Raw genomic sequence first — 21445 nt, forward strand, 5'->3', positions numbered from 1 at the left:
AATATGAAAACAGTTCTACTTCTTTGTTTGTATTATACATTTCACACAATTTCTTCTTTCTTACACATGATATGTGATTCCTTTTTAATTTGAAGCCTTTTGGTGTGTGGAATTTTGGGTCCTTATCATTATAAATAACAACCTATTGATCCCCTTGTTAGAACAATGAGCACATTTTATTGTCACACTTCAGATATACGTCACTACACATCGAAAGTATCACATAGACAGCACATGATGGCCGCCTTGGCCCAAAGAGTTTTTTGTGTGCCAGAGATGTTATGGCATGTCGGTGTTGCCCCCCCATCCTTGCAGTGCAGAGCATGAGGCTCTGCGGAGGGGGAACTGGGCAGGGCGGGGCCAGGGTTCAAGCACTTTTGGACGGAAAAATGTAAACACGGTGCCACACTGGTGGGAGTATGTGGCGACCGGTTTATGGGGTGACAGAGGGGGTGGGGGGAATAGACAGAGACACGGGGTACAACATGTACAGTGTCCCCGTGGCGTCAATGAAAGATTGAATGAGGGAAGGATCTAAGGAATTGGGGATCGGTGAGGAGTGAAGAACGGAAAGTTGGAAAGTGTCATCGTCGGCGGAGTGGGGGGGAATCCTGGAGGGGGAAGGGGGGATGGCGTGCTGATGAGATCGCTACCCCCACTCTTCATGCTGTGCACTCGCCTGTTAATAATCCTGAAAGCTCAATCCATAACTGAAAGCTTCTCGTCCAAGGTGCTGTTGGTGAGCGGCAGGAGCTGTAGTTGTAATGCTTCCGGCATTTTAACGAGCCACATCAACCATAACGCTGTATCGGGTAGAAAATCGACAGGTGCGAGGGCGCAAAGTTGTCACCATAGTCCCATTGGGGTGAGGTCATGCAGGTGTTCCTCATGAATGATATGATGAATAATCTCGTCCAGAGCTCGAGAAAGTCTTTCACAAATGAGTCTTTTCGCGTTCGTATATTTTGGTGAAGGCGGCGGGCTGATCACAATGGTCGCTAATCAAATCCAAATGGTCATCCAAATGTCCCACCAAACATACAAAACATGATTCTTCTGAGGCAATGACTGTGGCGGCGAAAATAGAGTCGACTAATGTGAACCAAACCATGTGTTGGGCTGCGTTTTTGCAAAAGTTGGCAGTTTAGGTAACTTAGTTAGTTTGGAATCCACGACCACTGGGTGTGTAAGAGCCACAGGTGTGGGAGCAGTCAATATGGCGTCTGTCGGGGGTGGGGGGGTTGTAGTCCCGAGGGCCCGTAAACTGTTACACCCGCGGATCGGTTGTTATTGCTGTCTGATGTCTAGCAAAAGTGGGCGAGGTACTAGGAGAGGTCACATTCACTATACACTGTTCAGTTCGATCAGAAAATTAAGGCTGTGCATAGCCAGGTGCGGAACCGATTTGCAGTGTGGATGATGTAGCAGCTGTGTAGTGGCACTGCTCCGAAAGTTGGTGCAAAGTTCTGAGGGGGGTTGCGCACCCCTGAGCATGCCACGTTAGCGGTGGAATGTCCGGATCTGTTTTCACACTTTGTCCTGTATGTTTGAAAGAACGATCTTGAGGCAAGATGGCAGGCAGTACGTATGCGTTGTCTGTGAGTGTTGTGGTACTGCAATCCACTCGCAGGTAGGAGGGCCTCGAAATGTTCAATGTATAGAGTCCATGCATAGTGCAGGTGGTCGGATTCTGACCGCAGAAATCATATGGCGGTACACCTCGTTGTGTAGGCCACATGACGATACAGGCGATTCACTCGTACACACATGATTGTTATTGTTATTGAACTCACGTAGAACACAGGAAGAGTGTCATAAACTGTCATCGGGGTCACCAATGTGGAATTTTGGGTCCTTATCATTATAAATAACAACCAGTTGATCCACTTGTTAAAACAATGAGCACATTTTATTGTCACACTTCTTATATATATTACACATTGAAAGTATCACATAGACAGCACATAATGGCCGCCTTGGCCCAAAGAGTTTTTGCACGCCAGAGATGTTATGGCATGTCGGTGTTGCCACAGTTGTTGTAAGTGGCATACTTCATTGTTGTCTTTAAAATGCAATTATTATTGGAGGTAAATAGAAATTCGTCTATACATACATTAAATTTAGAATTGGTATGTGTCAAATTATGCACATTATGCCTGGAACCATTTCATAAAGTAGCGCCAACAATTTCTGTTATCTGTTCATTAATCTCTTACATATGGCAAGTTCTAAATCATGGCCATAGGCCATTTACAACATGGTAAACATTTAAATAATTGATTATATGTTGTTTAATCAATACCAGAGTGAAAATCAATTAAATAACTCTTGTTACAAGTGATAAATAACTTTTCCAAGTAGTTTCTTTTATTTAAATCTTACAGAAAATTAATATTAAAAATTCCACAGGTCATCACAGACCATAAGCCACTGATCTCCTTATTGAACCGAGCAGCAAAGATTACAGACAGCACTGCTCACCACACTGGGCTTTATTTTTGGTGAGCTACCAGTATGAGATTCACTTTCACAACATGACTTGGCATGCCAATGCAGATGCCCTCTCCCGCCTACCATGGGGACCTGATCCAGAGTTCAACAGAGAAGAAATTCTGTGTTTTCTAATTGATGAAGAAGCAGAAGCCACCATAGATTCTTTTCCCATTATCAGCTCCAGGGTCACAGATGCATCCAGTAACGATGAGTTACTCTGACAAGTCCGGAGTTACATACTTCATGTGTGGCCTAAACAACAATCTCTCAAGGCTTCCAGTGGCATTCCATCAGTTCTTTAATGCCCACCATCAGCTCATGTTAATCAACAGAGTAATTCTGTTCATTTCTGATGAAAGACATCCACAAGTAGTCATTGCTTGTTGTTTATGTTGGCACAATCGGCAACTATGGCACCAAGGTCACTGTGGGTATCCCAAACCAAACTCCTGGCTCAAAGGTTCCCTTACTGGCTTGGCATGAAGCAAGGAATTGAATAACTCACCCAAACATGTCCACCCTGTCAAAGCCAGCAGGCAGCCCCACAAAATTCACTTTTCCCACCATGTGCCCCCCTGTGGGAGCAGGTACACATAGATTATGCTGGGGCAGAGTTAAGCGTCACATTCTTAATAGTGGTTGATTCTTACACTTGATTTCAATACATTGTCTGCAGTAGTGCCACATCAACCACTCACACCATCACGGCCTTAGAAAAAATTGTTGCGACTGAAGGTCTGTCGAAAATGCTCATAACTGACAATGGTCCACAATTCCGTTCAATGATTTTCATTATTTCTGTGCCCAGAATCACATTCGCCACATTTCAACACCCCCTTCCATCCACAATCTAATGGAAAAGCCGAGAGGATGGCCAGAACTTCCAAAAACTCAAATGAAGAAATACCTCCTGGATCACTCAACTGATCCATCACTAACTTTTTTTCTGAGCAGTTACAGGTCCACATCCATTGGAGACAAAAGTCCTGTGGAAATTTTCCATGAACAGCAGCCCAAGAATCTCTTGAGCCTGCTCATGCCGATGCCATGGCCAGCACCACCATTGCCTGCTTCCAAATTCTGCCCTAGGACCCTGGTGTGGGTGAAAGGATCTGGCCAGCAACCAGCCTGGATTTCAGGAACAATCATCCAACACCAGGGCTGGAATGTTTTCTGGATGCAGCTTCCAGACTGAGTGGTTCTGTGACATGCCAGTCAACATCGTCCTCAGTCAGTGTAACATGAGACTTATTCATGCCTTTTGCCCACAGCCAGCTAACCAACACCACACCCCAACAAGAGCAACTTACCCCAGATGTTGCCCAACTCCAGAGGCTGCCTTTCCTGAACTATGAGATGTCACCCACTCACCAACCACGAGTAATTCTGGATTAAGATAAAGACACGCCACTGACTGCTCCTGCTCCGTGTGCTGCCCACTACTAACATCGCAGGTCACCTTGTGCATGCATCCCAGCCCACAGTGATTGGCCACCCACACCACTCAGTGATTGGCCACCCAGAAAATAAATCAACCCCATCCAACAGCTTCATTAACTGTAGGACCTTATCTAACGCCACTATGGACACCTACAAGTCAGTTCTCATTGTGCTATGTTCTACTCCACAACTCAGGAGGACTATGGTGGACCTGCTGTTCAATTTGGACTGGGCTGCGCTCAGGACTTTGTAATCCGAATGTTATACTGCAACTTGGACTTCAAGGTACATTAGACATAGTATATCAAAGAACTTGTGATTCCACCAGAATACTGCCTTCCACTTGCACTTCCTGGACATTGGTATAACTACCGTCAATTAACATAATTTTCCATAAAGTGTTCATCTACAACTTGGCACTTGGTAACAGAACTATTTGTATCAGTGTTATGTAAATAAACCATAGACATAGTTATTGTGTTATTCCTGGTATAACGGAAACTGCAAATTTTTACAATGACTCCTCTTCTCCCTTGTACATTTCGGTAATAAAAACCATTGCCTTTTAAAAAGTAATAGTGCATATAATGGCATGATACAAGGTCAAAACAAGACTACCATCGTAACCAGGCAAACTTCAACCTTGTGTGGAAATTAGTAAATTATTCAGGCATGAAAGTGTTAAATAGTGTACCTATTGAAACCGAAAGTCTTGATCCCAAAGCACCAAAATACAAGAGCAAATTGAAATAGTCTCAGTCACAAAACTCATTCCACTCAATAATTTGTAGCAAAAATAATAGTGTTTGTATGTAAGTTTACTGTATAACTGGAATATGTCATTAGTTCGAGCATCAATTTGGATTCTTTTTTGTTATAAAAGATATAAAATTAGTTTTATAGTGTTAAGAAATTACTAATAGGAATGTTTCATAGTGTGTGCTAAATAGACTGGCCAACAATAAAGATTTGTACACAGAAAGATTGATCATATCTCAATGTAACTTTGTATATGTATACACCATTGAAAGATATATCAATGATTAAAGTTGCAGTTCTCAGTGCCAGGCAGCATAGTCACTGAAGTACATTGATGTTGCTCATGTTTAACATTGTTACAAGACCAGGAAGGGTATATAAGGGGTGCAAACAATGTTAGATGTTGATTGATCACTGTGTAGGGCACAGAGATGCTGCATACTCACATGAGGTAGCATTATCAGCACCTGACAGAAATTGAAAGGGGTCTCATTTTGAGTCTCCATTTGTTTGGCTGGTAAAATTGATCGGTATCCAGATCTGTGAGTCATTTAAGTGTAACAGTGGCCCAATGATGCACTGCATCGGAACATGAGGACAGGCATACTCATTATTAAGTTTCTGGGCAATCACATCTGACCACCACAAAGAAGCGTTGTTGTATTATACACCAAGCAGCTCATGACCCTTCAGATCTGGGCCTGCCATCCAAGAACAAATAATGAACTCCCCATGACATTCTATGCTATCTTGCACAACTGTTCAGAGGCTAGTCAGAAGCCTGGCTAAGGAATTACCATCCCATGTGTAGGTTGCCATTAACACCAGTTCACAAACTCACAAACAGCTGCATTTAGAGTGAAGCCATGACTGCAAAGCATAACTGCCAATGAATGGCATCAAATTATGTTCAGCGATGAATCATTGTTCTGCACTACCCAAGATGACCATTATTGATGAGTGCAGTGGCAAATGGGGAAAAATGTCACATTCTTCCAAAAGCTTGGAGAACACAACACTGTTACTCTATGTGTCATGACATGAGCACCCTTGGGGTGTGACTTCAGGTCATGGCTGATAGTGACTGAGAGAACTCTGACAGCACAATGGTATGTCATGGACATCCTGTGTTCTCATGTGTTACCTCTCTTATGATAATATTGTGGTAGCATTTTTCAGCAGGACAATGCTTGCCCACACATCTCTGTAAACTGCCTGTGTGATGTTAGGTATTCCTGTTTCCAGAAAAAATCTGTACATTGTAGAACATGTGTAGGATGAGGTCTGTCACAGTGCCATTATTGATGATATCAAGGACCAATTACAGAATTTTTGGGCTATCTCATAACCGGAGAGGATACAATGGCTTTATGACTTTTTCCCAACTGGATGCATACAGGACACAGGGTGTCTACATCATACTGATATTGTCCAGTTCCTTCTAAATCTGACTTAATTTTGTAATCACGGAAATTACATCACATCACCTCTCAACCCAAGAAGTTAAGTTCCGTTTCCTCCAATCCTTCTGCGTACTTCACTTTTTTTTGTCAGGCAGTGGGCTAATTCTGATGTCTTGCTTGTATTATGTGCTTCATTTATTTTTATGTATTATGGTGTGCCATTAACTGTTATGAATACTATCATGCGTCTACCATATTGTGCTCTTCTGTGTTCATTACTATAAAATTTTTAAAATGTATTTGTATCTGTAAATATTATAAGAACATTGACTTATTCCATATTCTAGCAACTACACTCCTGGAAATGGAAAAAAGAACACATTGACACCGGTGTGTCAGACCTACCATACTTGCTCCGGACACTGCGAGAGGGCTGTACAAGCAATGATCACACGCACGGCACAGCGGACACACCAGGAACCGCGGTGTTGGCCGTCGAATGGCGCTAGCTGCGCAGCATTTGTGCACCGCCGCCGTCAGTGTCAGCCAGTTTGCTGTGGCATACGGAGCTCCATCGCAGTCTTTAACACTGGTAGCATGCCGCGACAGCGTGGACGTGAACCGTATGTGCAGTTGACGGACTTTGAGCGAGGGCGTATAGTGGGCATGCGGGAGGCCGGGTGGACGTACCGCCGAATTGCTCAACACGTGGGGTGTGAGGTCTCCACAGTACATCGATGTTGTCGCCAGTGGTCGGCGGAAGGTGCACGTGCCCGTCGACCTGGGACCGGACCGCAGCGACGCACGGATGCACGCCAAGACCGTAGGATCCTACGCAGTGCCGTAGGGGACTGCACCGCCACTTCCCAGCAAATTAGGGACACTGTTGCTCCTGGGGTATCGGCGAGGACCATTCGCAACCGTCTCCATGAAGCTGGGCTACGGTCCCGCACACCGTTAGGCCGTCTTCCGCTCACGCCCCAACATCGTGCAGCCCGCCTCCAGTGGTGTCGCGACAGGCGTGAATGGAGGGACAAATGGAGGCGTGTCGTCTTCAGCGATGAGAGTCGCTTCTGCCTTGGTGCCAATGATGGTCGTATGCGTGTTTGGCGCCGTGCAGGTGAGCGCCACAATCAGGACTGCATACGACCGAGGCACACAGGGCCAACACCCGGCATCATGGTGTGGGGAGCGATCTCCTACACTGGCTGTACACCACTGGTGATCGTCGAGGGGACACTGAATAGTGCACGGTACATCCAAACCGTCATCGAACCCATCGTTCTACCATTCCTAGACTGGCAAGGGAACTTGCTGTTCCAACAGGACAATGCACGTCCGCATGTATCCCGTGCCACCCAACGTGCTCTAGAAGGTGTAAGTGAACTACCCTGGCCAGCAAGATCTCCAGATCTGTCCCCCATTGAGCATGTTTGGGACTGGATGAAGCGTCGTCTCACGCGGTCTGCACGTCCAGCACGAACGCTGGTCCAACTGAGGCGCCAGGTGGAAATGGCATGGCAAGCCGTTCCACAGGACTACATCCAGCATCTCTACGATCGTCTCCATGGGAGAATAGCAGCCTGCATTGCTGCGAAAGGTGGATATACACTGTACTAGTGCCGACATTGTGCATGCTCTGTTGCCTGTGTCTATGTGCCTGTGGTTCTGTCAGTGTGATCATGTGATGTATCTGACCCCAGGAATGTGTCAATAAAGTTTCCCCTTCCTGGGACAATGAATTCACGGTGTTCTTATTTCAATTTCCAGGAGTGTATAATGCTAATAAAATCAATGGAATTCATAATAAAATAAAAATGATAATAACAAATAATCTATTTTGCTCCTCCCATTAACATTTTGACCATCCTTGAGTACCTCAACAACATCAGCAACTGGTACAAAACTGATGAGAGGCCCACTCAAAATTGCTAATGTCTAGTTGACTCATCTGATGGGTTTGTTCATGTATCATTAGATGAATTTTTGGATATAGTAAGTGGGTAATTTCCCCACCTCCCATCAAAAAAGAAAAGGAAAAAAATTAAAAATATTAAGTGTCATGTAATATTTTATGTAATGTAATGTCTTGGATAGACACCTTTTATTAACCTGACACATTCTACATCATTACAAAGTGTCGTATTTGTGATCTATGGAACAAGTACTAATCTAATATAATCTAATCTTGTACATTTAGTGTTGTCCCTGCTGCTGCTGAAGCTCAATAAAACAAATATTTGTGCTTACCCAGATCATTCCAGTATTATATTATTGACCAGATTGTTGTATGATCCCAATCAACTAACGGGCAAGTTTTACGATGGGACAGCACAAACTTATCAGTTGGCACCCTGATCCTACAACTGTTGACATGCAGAACTTCCCTAACTGCTAAAAAGTAAAATAACCTGTACTGTTTCTAGTCAAGCCAGATCTTGACCAGTTTGTGAGATTCTTATTAATGGTCTGCTGCATCCAGCTTCCTTCTGCTGCAATGTTAAAGCTATACAATTTGAAGTTGGCAGAACCTTGGCACTCGTATCTTGCTTACAACAAACTTCTAATACTTTTTTTAAACTTTAGAATTTTTACACTAAATAAAAACATTTTCTTAACATGTGGTTCCCTGAATTGTTTCAGAGAAGTCTTTGATTGCTAATGACCATGTAATATAAACTGCTGTGTGCTACTGAATAATTAGCCTGCCATTTTACTGTGAGCCTATAACACACAAACATGTGTTAGCATGTTAAAGAATCAACGGAAATGACATGTTAGCCAGAATCGGATGATAGCACATTCAAATAGAAATTTTACAGTAAGAACTAGATATTTACTTGTTTTGGTCATCAGTTTACTTGTTGAAATTTTTACTGACCTTTCTCTGCATCTTCTGCCACAGGTACTTGAACTATATTAATCCTCCTGTAACCAATATATTTTTCTATGGTGTATAATCCATCCTCATCCATACATTCAGCATATGTCCGATATTGATACTGTTCACCCATGCCATTGGGCCACCAATTCATCACCTCATCCTGTAAAATTAATACAGTGATAAAACAAGTTGAGCACAAAGTATGTTATGTTTTTGATTTCATGGAATTAATATCAAGAAATTAAAATATCTCCTTTACACGCTTAGAGTATGTAAAAAGAGTGTGCTAAATATAAAAGGCAATAAGATAAAAAAAAAAAAACAAAATTGCAATTAAAAATAGAAAGCAATACACACACACACAGTCCAGTACCACAACTCACAGTTTACTAAGACCAAGTGATCACCCAGATTTCAATTAACCAAATAGCTATAATGTCAGAACCAGTAATCTCTACTTCGTGATAAACATAATATGTAAATGATTATGAAATACCAACATATCAAACCTATAGAACTCAGTCAATTTTTTAGGAACATTTGAAATTATCACAGTCTGTTCCAGTTAGCATATAGTGTACCATGGTACTCATTTTTGTTTGTCAGACAAAAAAAAAAAAAAAAAAAAAGGAAACAAACATAGGATTACATATGTACTGCTATTATTCATCTGCATAATTTATGTACATAAATAAATTATGAGACTTTGAGAAATAATGAAACCAAATACATCTAAACAAATTATTGAAGGATACTTTCTGTGTAAAGGATGGAACTATACTAATACTGATTAAAGGCTATAACCATAAGAATATATAAAATATGGTAGGAACATTGCACTTAATTTTGTCACTGAGTAATTAATGAAGTTATTAAAACCATTGTTTGTTCTGCTTATTCTATGTAAATCCAAGTGATAACATTGATTTCTGGCCAAATTTTATGCATGAAACAAATAAGAGCAATTGTAACACTTCTGTATGTGTGTCAAATTTACTTGAGTTTATTATTTTCAATTTTAATCTCTAAAAATTACAATACTAACAATCAAGTAATTGTTTGAAAATGTACATTGGTTTGGGATTTGTGTCTGATGTTTGTGATGGACCACCTATGTTGCTTTGAGAAATAAAATGTTATGAAAAGTATAAAGGTGTATCTTTTACTCAAATCATTTAGCACACTCAATAGTTTAAAAACTCAAATTTTGTTTATTGCTGATCTGTGGTTTGCGACAGACCACCCGAGACACTATGAATAACAAAATGTTATGAAAAGTATAAAGGCATACCTTTAACTCAGTTCATTTAGCCCACTGAAATGGTTTTACATCCAAATTTTGTTCTTGTGAAGAAATCCAGGACATCAACGAACAAAAAGTGAACTATCTGATTTACACCACCCATCTGAATTGTTTATATTTTATTGAGTTTTAACTGCAGCAAGTTTATATAAGCCATTTTCATTTATGAATAAGAGCTCATGTCTCATGCAGTTTTCTTCTGTAATTTTGCATGTGACAAGTACACTGAGGGATACCATGTGTCTTGTAGTAACTCCATGAGATGTATCTGCATGGTAATTTGTGCACATTCGACACATCATTGTATCTAGTGCATAATATTGCTGGAAATGATATACAAAGATACAAAAGATTGTAAAATTTGATTAATTTCACTCATTTGTCAGGCCTAGAGAGATATAGATATGTGATTATTTCTGTATTGAGAACTTTTTGTATAAGAATTTAATGACACTTTCCTTGTCAACTCCTGTTAACTTAGACACTGCTCTGATTGTTAAACGGAGATCTTGTCGAACAAGTTTACCGATTTTTTCAATGTTTGCATCAGTTTTTGCTGACAATGGTCTGCCAGTGCGAGTGTCATCACTGGTGTCTTCGCGGCCATCTTTAAATCATTTAAACCACTCAAACACTTGTGTTCGCGATAAACAATCATCGCCGTACACTTGTTGTAACATTACAAACGTTTCACTTGCAGATTTTCCTAGTTTGAAACAAAATTTGATGTTAACACGCTGTTCTTTCTGTACACTCAACATTTTCCGACGCACAGACAAAACGTCAACTACTTAAAACAGACGCCACGGGCAGACTGAGTGCAGGAGGCAGATGAAACTCGAGCAGTAGGCGGAGCGAGAGTCACGTGACAGGCCACGCGACTTTCAGCCTTATTGCATTCGTTTTATTGTTTCACCAGTACTAGTCCGGTTTTTTTCTAGCCACACCTCGTACAACATCTGTGAAGAACATGTCTTAGGAATGCTGTTGATGGTTGGAGTAAAGGCATGTCAAATAGTGACAGAACTAGTAACAACCTCTGGTTTGCTAATGACACCACGCTTTTAGTTAGAAAGGAAGATAAACTTGCTGAGCTGCTAACAAAATTAAGGACATTAGTCCATCATATAGATCAGACCTCAATCTCGGTAAGTCCAAACTCAGGATAAATGATTGACAAGCATAGGTTCACCTAAAAGGTTAATTAAAGTAACTGGAAGTCGTGCATTCTTTCATCTATCTTGGGTCAACTATCCATGATGTGGGAAGCTGTGAAGATGAAATGAGAAGACAGATGACACTAGGGCAAGTGGCTGTGAAGAAGCTCACCAAGATCTAGCAGAACATATAGCAATAGTGAACATTACGAAGACCCTGCTTGTTGAAACACTCATGTTTTTTTGCTTTCTTTTATGGTTGTGAAACATGGACCCTTAAGATTAGAGACAAGTGGTGTATTGATGCATTTGAGGTTTGGTGCTAGCACAGGATGCTGCATATAAAATGGATCACAAGAAGAACAAATGTGTCTATTATGGAGATCTTAACATCATCATATGTGCTATTCATATTCAAAATATGTCACTTACATATTCATGTACAATCCTTCGAGATCTTTGAATCATCATATACACACTGCTCCCATCCTCCCTCCTCTGTTGAGATTTTGAAATTGTAATGATGCTACTTGTACTGAAATATGTCACTTTTATTCCCATGTCCCCCTTTCTGACATCTCTGAGCTGTCAAATATGATATTCATATTGAAATATATAACACTTGTTTTGAGATAATATCTTGTGCGTTCCTGTTTGAGAGTTGCAGCCAGTCTGTTACATTCCCATCTGATGATAATTCATATAAGTACTTAGTCCTAAACTGTGGCAGAGTCACAGTTTGAGAGAGATGGGTATTCTTATTTATAACCAAATGAATAAATTCTTGATATATAATCATGTTCATCAGACATACTGTTTCCTCACACTGAGTTAGTTCAGTAACTATATACAATGATATTATGCTGGCAGGCTGTAAGTTGCCGACATATATCAGTCTTGCATTTGACCTTCACAGACAGACATCCTCCAAACCTAATCCACAAACAGATTTCCTGTGCCATATATTTACACTCCCACAATCCTCATACCATCCTGAAGAATCAGCTACAAAGGAGTGCCCCAATCACCACCTAATATTCCCCTGGACTGGAACAACTGAACCCTATCCTCCACCTGGGCTTTATCTCCCATCCTGCCCTGAAATGATCCTTCTCACTCATCCTAAAGTGGTTTTCTGTCACCCAGCCAACCTACACAACATCCTAGTTCATCCGTATGCCAATCCTTCTCCGAACTTCTTGGCACAGGAATCATGTCCCTGTGGCAGACCGAGGTGCAAGACCTGCATAATCCATAAAGCCAGCACATCCTACCCCACTCGTGCGACAGGCATATCCTACCCCATCAGAGGCTGGGCCACCTGTGAAAACAGCTGTCCACCATGACGAATGGTCACCGCCAAACGGTTGTCAAGAACAAAGTTGACCACCCAGTGGTACAGTAAGCAGCTGAGCATAACATGCTCAATTTCAATGGTTGCTTCACAACCCAAGCCATTTGGATCCTTACCTCCAGCACCAGCTTCTCTGAACTGCGCAGATAGGAATTATCCTTACAACACATCCTCTGTCTCCCGTAATCATCCTGGCCTCAATCTTAGGTAACCCACAGCCCCTGCACCCTACACCCAAAAGTTTCCCCTTCCTCTGACCTGTCATCCTCTCCCAATTCATGTCCTCACATTGCCTTCACCATGCACCACTTCCCATCAGCTGCTACAATTGTGCAAACCCATAGACCTGCCAGCCCTCCTCCCACATTCCCAGCCGGTAAACCAAACACTTCACTCTGAGCCACTAGCCATCCACCCCTAGTCCTCTCCTTGCCTCCCACCTTCTTCTCCCTCTACCTACCCCACCAAATACTACCCCTACTACAACCAGTCCACCTCGTGAAAAACAGCATCGGCACTGTTAGTTCAGCTGGTGGCATAATGTAGGGGCATAGTTTCTCTCTCTCTCTCTCTCTCTCTCTGTGTGTGTGTGTGTGTATTATACTTTATCTCATCAAAGGCTAACTCCAAAAGCTAGTAAATTTTCCTTCTTCTGTGTGCCTATTAACAGCTCACCAAGATCTAGCAGAACATATAGCAATAGTGAACATTACAAAGACCCTGCTTGTTGAAACACTCATGTTTTTTGCTTTCTTTTGTGGTTGTGAAACATGGACCCTTAAGATTAGAGACAAGCAGTGTATTGATGCATTTGAGGTGAATGCTCTCCTTTAATCCAAAAGTATTTACAGTCTTGTGTCTTTATTTCTCAGTAGTCATACAGTAACTTCAAACTTTAAAATAGTGTACATATACCACAATAAGTTTTTCCATTTGGCTTCAATGGAAGTCAGGCTTGTACGAATAAGAATGCTAATAAATATTTACATCATAAAAAATCACATGATAATACTGATTAGTATTAATATACTTTCACATTTATATTTAAGTAAAAGTTATTAGGAGTTTGTTTCAGTGTTATTTTCAGTGCTGCTGGTCAAAGTAACACTCATAACGTATTGAGTAAGTGATGTAGGCTATGATATTTCCTGCTCTGAGACCATTTTGTTATGGAATGTAATCAAGGTGACCCAACATTAACTGAGTGCTTAATAATTATTTCATCTTTAACAGCTATGATTGGAGTACTTTATATTGAACCCAGTGACAGTTGCTTATCATTTTGGGTTTATTTCTTAAACAACAGTACCGCAAATTGAAGATGAAAAATGCAAATGAAGCAGTCTGAGTGTGGTATCAGACAAAACTAAACAACGTAAAAAAAAACTATTTAAGCCTTGGAATATTTATATGGTTACTTATTTATTAGAGAATATGTAATGAATTCCACAAACATCATTTATAAATATTTAATCATATAGGATGAATATCACATTGATGCTATTGCAAAGTTATGCATGAATACATGAAAAAGAGAAGTAAACCTGGAAAAAGTAATGCAAAATGACCCATTCATATTTTTGTAAACAAAATTGTTTCTTGGTGAACATGTAGTTGACACTGGCATGGAAGAGTAGGGTCCTGGGATCACTTTTTGGAGCCTGTGGGCATGAAGATGGTGATGACCATTCCACAGAATCTATGAACATCACTATCTTCCAGTTTACCAGTGATGCACCCACAGGGAGGGACTCTGTGTTGTAGACTGGAAGGGTATCTGTCTTTGGGGTTATTGTCTTTTCTCCTAAAGTCTCAACATTCCTGATCTCTTCTTTCCTTTTTTAGTTCACTCTTTTGGGTAATGGTTCTATTTTCCCTCTTCCATATTCAATAATCCTTAGACAGACTCCTTTCTTTTCTGCATAAGTTTTTTTCCAACATACCATTTTTTTGGCAAAATTAACCAGGATTACAAATTCACAGTGAGAAATGTTTACATGGACCTACTGCATTAATTAGAAAGGTTGTGTTTTGTGTTAAACAGAAAAAAAATTACCTCTTCAGTTAGAAGCAGAATAAGCCTTCCTGAACTACAAAAGATTCAGTTATAGCATGAATTTTTGTTTATATTTTCTAAAATATGTTAAAGTTGTATGTATGCCCTCTGGAAAGAACTGAAATTAGGTAAAGATTTACATCGCTTTTTCATTTGTCCTTAAAATACATGTTGTTGTTGTGGTCTTCAGTCCTGAGACTGGTTTGATGCAGCTCTCCATGCTACTCTATCCTGTGCAAGCTTCTTCATCTCCCAGTACTTACTGCAACCTACATCCTTCTGAATCTGCTTAGTGTATTCATCTCTTGGTCTCCCTCTACGATTTTTACCCTCAACACTGCCCTCCAGTGCTAAATTTGTGATCCCCTGATGCCTCAGCACATGTCCTATCAACCGGTCCCTTCTTCTTGTCAAGTTGTGCCACAAACTCCTCTCCTCCCCAATTCTATTCAATACCTCCTCATTAGTTATGTTATCTACCCATCTAATCTTCAGCATTCTTCTGTAGCACCTCATTTCGAAAGCTTCTATTCTCTTCTTGTCTAAACGATTTATCGACCACGTTTCACTTCCATACATAGCTACACTCCATACAAATACTTTAAGAAATGACTTCCTGACATTTAAATCTATACTCGATGTTAACAAATTTCTCTTCTTCAGAAACGCTTTCCTTGCTATTGCCAGTCTACATTTTATATCCTCTCTACTTCGACCAACATCAGTTATTTTGCTCCCCAAATAGCAAAACTCATCTACTACTTTAAGTGTCTCATTTCCTAATCTAATTCCCTCAGAATCATCCTTCTTAATTCGATTACATTCCATTATCCTAGTTTTGCTTTTGTTGATGTTCATCTTACATCCTCCTTTCAAGACACTGTCCATTCCGTTCAACTGCTCTTCCAAGTCCTTTGCTGTCTCTGACAGAATTTCAATGTCATCGGCAAACCTCAAAGTTTTTATTTCTTCTCCATGGATTTTAATACCTACACCAAATTTTTCTTTTATTTCATTTACTGCTTTACATATTTACCATGTAATGTATTGTTGTGTGCACTGCATTATGCAGATTTTAGCAGTGTCATGTTAATGAAGGGAGGACTGAAAAGTGTATGAGTTAAATTATGCTTAATGATGTGCTAACAACCAGGTTAGAGTAAGAAGATGTTGTCAGAATCCATAGCATCATAAGTTCACATCAGCTTTGGATAACCTAATATAAGCTCTACAATGCGTAATTCTATGGTAACAGATATTAACCACAATAAGATACTGGTAAGTCAGTAATAACAATTGCCAATGATAACTGTCTAAGGTGGTGCAAGTAAGTATTTAAATGGTAGACAAAGGTACAATAAGCAACTATTTAGGAGTTGGTCTCAGAATAAATGTACCATACAGAAGAGAGAGAGAGAGAGAGAGAGAGAGATGTGTGAAGTGGGAAACAGGATGATATGCACTAATATATGTGGTATGAAAGGAACAGAGTAAGTGAACCAAAGAAAGTTGATCTATGCCTCTGAGAAAATTGAGAAATTGCATTGCATTCTCTCTCTCTCTCTCTCTCTCTCTCTCTCTCTCTCTCTCACACACACACACACACACACACACACACACACACGCACAAATAGATAAACCACCTCAAACTTTCTACTGAAAAGAGACATATGTTCATATACTGACCTCTGGATAATACCATGTGGCTTCAAACTGAGGATCAACCAATTGGTCTGATGTTATTTTCATCGTCTTTGCTTGATTTCTGTTATTTCCTCCTGGAAGTGTATTTATTCCTAATATTAACTGATCACACATAGTATCGTAAGGAGAAATCTCCACATGCTGAGTTACCTCGTACACCTGGCTTGTTTCATTAAACAGCACAGAAACGTAATAATTTTTGATGTAACCATTATTTGCAGCAAGCAGCTCTACATTTTTCCTGGAAATTTAAACAGGTAGTATTAAACTATTATCTTACAAGAATGAGGAGCAATCTTAAGGATGACTACATGGATTAAAGAATTTGAAATAAGAAATAATTTTGTTTCTAACATGCCTTGTTTCTGAGGAGGATGTAATAAGCCATAGCAGATGTATATCTCAGAAAGATCAGCATATATTTGTTGTGTCATTGACAATGGACACAATCGGAGCTGGTGCACTGAAACAGTTAGTAACTGATGCCATTGGCGGCACTTCGAAGTTCACGGCCAACCACAAGCGAGGCCCAATCAGCAAACTCTATGTCACCCCCTATAAGGTGGACTATTACATCATGATAAGTGGTGGCCACAGGCAGCAACATATGGTTTATGTTTGGCATTAGCATACGACAGTTCTAGTACAGAGTTGCAGGGTTGCAGTTTGTAGTGGAGATCAGCCTGTGAGGCTTAGTCTAAGGATGGAGTCACCTATAGCCTTCACATAGGACTAATATTTACGACAGTGATTGACAGTGTGGCATCCAGGATGGACATAGTCTAGTTGACATTGTATTCAGTAACGAAGGCCTTGACAGACCACTGCTTAGCTGTATCTATCTGCAAGTGCATCCAACAAGATGCTGTACAATGTAAGTATTGCAGAACAATAAAGTATATATATTTGTGTGAGACTAATTTGTTTGCATTGTTACAGTTCCTCCATCTGCCTTGGAGCTCCTAAAGCTAACACAACATGTGTGAGGCATTATACTCAGATGACCTGTACACAACAACATTTGTATAACTGATAATATGAATAATTTTGAATGATGCAAAGTATGTATTTTTACTTATGGCAACTTCAATTAAATCCATCATTTGTATTGGCTGTTGCACAAAACTACTTTTGTCACTATAAAGGAATAGACAACTGCTTCCTTCCTTTCACTTTCATCAACTGATATTCTGTTTTCATCGTAACTTCATTTGAGACACAGTAGAATGCAGATGTGCTGTGTATTCCAGCTTCTAACACTGTTGACAAGTTCTGTGTCATCTATCATATTTTTTGACTATAAGACACTATAGAATATAAGATGCACCTTAATTTTTAAGCAATTAAAAACATTTTTACCATTTTTATTATTAGATTACAAAGCCAGACTAATAAAAAATTCTTAGTTCATAAAACTGAACTGACTTTTAAAATCCCTGAGAATCATCATCTGAACTTTCTTCATCTTCCTCTTCACTGTCATTGTTGTCTTCTTCATATATAAGATGGTCTTCACTGCCATTGAGAGTCTTACTTAAGATATTCTTCTTGAAAGATTTAAAAATAATGTCTTCTCTCACTCTAGGCCACAATTTTTTTATCCACTAACACACTTGTTTGATTGTATGTCGTATTAAAGCTCTGTTCAGCATGAATTCATTTTGGGTTTCATCCATCATCCATCTGTTCCAATTCTCTTTCATTCACACTTTAACTGGTTCATTTATTGAGACATCAAGAGGTTGCCGTTGTGAAGTAAGTTCTCATGTAATAACAGCAAGCTCTGTGTTTTCCTGTCTCAGTTTCTTGTTCACAGAATTTTTCAAATGACTTCTAAACTGATCTAGCACAAGAAGAGAACTCCTCTTCAATAAAGCACCTATCCTTCTCTCCCACACTCTGTAAACCCATAATTTCATACCAGCCTTGTTCATCAAACCCTTGTATGTACATGAACAACAACACCCAGGAGTATTTCAGAAGCCTTTGGCATTGTTTTGTGCTTGAAAATGATTGCTGAATTAAGTTTAGCACTGTCAGCACAACATGAAAGGACAACAATGTAGTGCATTTTTTTATCTCCACTTGTTTTTATAGTTACAGTTCTAGCATCTTTCATGGCTTCAGTTGTGTTACTTGGCACATCAAATGTCAGAGGAGTTTCATACATATTCACTATTTGGCTTAGTTCCATATTGATTTTATTTCAATATTGAATAATAAATCAATGGAAAGATAATATTTTGTCTTCATACTCTTGTGGAATTTTCTTAAGTATTTTGGTTTTGGTGTGCATGCTAAGTCCATGACACTTCAGAAACTTGTAGCGCCAACCAACTCCATTCTTAAAGTCTGTTTAGTTCCACTGTAGCACTAGCTTACGAACATGTATTTGATTAATTTTGGTATTAATTCCAATGGCATGATGGCAGGAGGGGACTGGAGCAATGGGGTTGGGGATAAGGATAAGGGGACTAGGCTGTGGCAACAAGAGCCAGTGATGGGCCAAGTGACTCAAATACCTGGTGCACTATGATGGCAGTGGCATTGATGTCTGTATGGTTCCACACAAGAAACACTGTAAAGATCACAGCAGGAAATGAGAATTCCAGATGTGAATTAAATGCTTGTCCAGCATGATGTGGGATGCTACAGGAGCTGTGTGGGCCTCATGTTGGAATAGTGGCCAGGAGTGCTGATTTTGGAATGATGCCAGTTATGTGATGAGGCGCTCTTTCAATTTACTGTACTTGTTGAACTGCAGAGGGCTAGGGATGGTGTTGTGAGCTTCTGCCATGGCAGCAGACTCGAGCTTGGCGATAGTAAGGGTGAAGTTTGTTGTGTCACTCATAATTTCAGACCTGGCAAAGATCACCTTGACAGAGAAGAACCATCGGCACAGGTCACAGGTGTCAATGGTGAGGAGATGGGTAGAAGCTCTGTTTAACAGATAGGTTGATGATGTGACTGAGGCATAGAGGCACTCAAGAGCTGTGCAAGCTGCCTGGGCCAGTGGTTTGGATGAAACACATTCTGATGTGGATGACATTTCAGGTGTCTGCACAGTGGAATGTTTCCTTGATGTAGACTGCATATCAGGCCTTTTTAGGATGAATCTGACTGGGACGGAGATTGGAAACAATGAGTAAAATCTGGATGGAGCTTATGGAGCAACACAGAGGTGCACAAAAGACAACCTAACAGGGAATGTGCACTGAATGGAGCAATCTTTTGGCAGCACTAACTATTTATTAAGGTAGAGGTCACTGTATGACATATAACAATAACAAAAGGGGCATGTTCAATACAGACACAATTTAGGTGTGATCACACTGTGAAAATTCTCAGTTTATCAGTGCCAGTATGGGAATGAACACATGCTTAAAGTTTGTAGGCCTTCTCTTGAATTACACTAAGTCCAAAAGCCCAACATGGACACATAAAGTTCATCACTAGCATAGGCCAAGGGTAGCTGCGAATAAAACTACGGGGGAAACTCACAATACACTGTTGCACGTAAAAGGAGATGCAAAGCTGTGTGCTAATTCTAGGGGACAGACCACGTGGGTTCTGAGTGCTGGAACAAAGCAGTCCAACATACTAGGTGTTTATGTGTGCTGCCAAACATGGGATTTATGTCCTCCAGAAACTGATAGGTGACTCCCCAAAGCATTGTAAGGAAACTGAAAGGAAAATGGCATGTGAGTCATGAACCACTGGATTGCTCCTCCTCATGAAGCTATTGCACTTGCTAGCTATCTGCCCCAAGTGATGGCACAACGTCAACTCATCCAATTTGTTCTTGAATATACAGCACACAGCTCTCCCTGGGTCCTCACTGAGAGTACTGGTCCAAAACGAAAGGTATCACACACAGAAGCACAGGCTTACAATCACTAGCACTGGTTCACAAACACTAGCACTGGTTCACAAATACCAGCTCTGGTTCACTTTGAAAGGCAGAGCATTTGCACATATATTGCATCAACCTTTTGTCACTTGCACTTGCCGAAGAATGCCTAGCTCACGAATGGATGGGAATTCTGGATGAAAGATGGTGGGCAGCCTGTGGTAGAGGTGAAAAGAAATTTCAGTTTGCAGGTGTCCACTACAATGCTGATACTTTGAGAGCATGTATGTGTGAATGCAAGAGAAAATCATCTGCTAGAGCAAACAGAGGGGCTCATAAAATTTATAAATGAGGTAGTTATCTGTTTGTGTATAATCATCCTGCTCAATAAGGACACCCTCGAAGTGGTCAGGATGGTGATAGGATGAATGGTTGCACACTCTACTAACAATAGATTGTGGCTGTTTAAAATTTCCTCCAATGGTTACAGTATGATTGGGAAATATATGTACTAGGAAACTGAGGTTTCTCCAAAGTCTTTGGTTATGTCTGGAGGTGAACCAGGAGATTGATAGAAGGATCCAATTATAAGGTTATGCCCATCCCTGATACAAGTCTTGTCCGAATAGTCATACATGCAGCTTCAGTTCCTATCTCAGTAGATATGAAATCCTTTTCTACTGCAACATATACACCACCTCCATTTACCATTAGTCAATCCTTTCAATAAATTAAATTTTGACTAATTGTTTCACTATTACCAATTTTGGGTTTTAATAAACTTTCTGTACTAGTATTATGTGAGCTCCACTGCTTTTTAGGAGAACTTCAAGTTCTGGGACTTTCATGCACATGCCTCAGCAGCTAAAAAATAGGAATTGAATACTCTCATCTATGGGGGTCATGTGGGGGCGGGGGTGGGGGTAGGATGGGGATGGCACACCTCTTTCAATTTTACTCATAATTCCGGGTCTGATACAGCTACTGTTATCTGAATTGGATGGTGAGTTGCCTATTCTAAAAAGCCCTTGTGTGCAGCCCA

General features: G+C 40.4%; 1 protein-coding gene across 1 annotated transcript in view; it reads right to left on the reverse strand.

Moving 5' to 3' along the window:
* Nucleotides 1-21445, reverse strand: part of LOC126260229 (beta-mannosidase-like) — a 267698-nt gene that overhangs the window by 132910 nt on the left and 113343 nt on the right. The window contains exons 5-6 of the mRNA XM_049957531.1: nt 16536-16794; nt 8977-9139 (exon numbers count right to left, since the gene is read on the reverse strand). Of these exons, the coding sequence (XP_049813488.1) occupies nt 8977-9139; nt 16536-16794 (422 nt within the window). The remainder of the gene's footprint in view (nt 1-8976; nt 9140-16535; nt 16795-21445) is intronic.

The sequence above is a fragment of the Schistocerca nitens genome, chromosome 5 (genome assembly GCF_023898315.1).
Source record: "Schistocerca nitens isolate TAMUIC-IGC-003100 chromosome 5, iqSchNite1.1, whole genome shotgun sequence".
Taxonomy (NCBI): Eukaryota; Metazoa; Arthropoda; class Insecta; order Orthoptera; family Acrididae; genus Schistocerca; species Schistocerca nitens.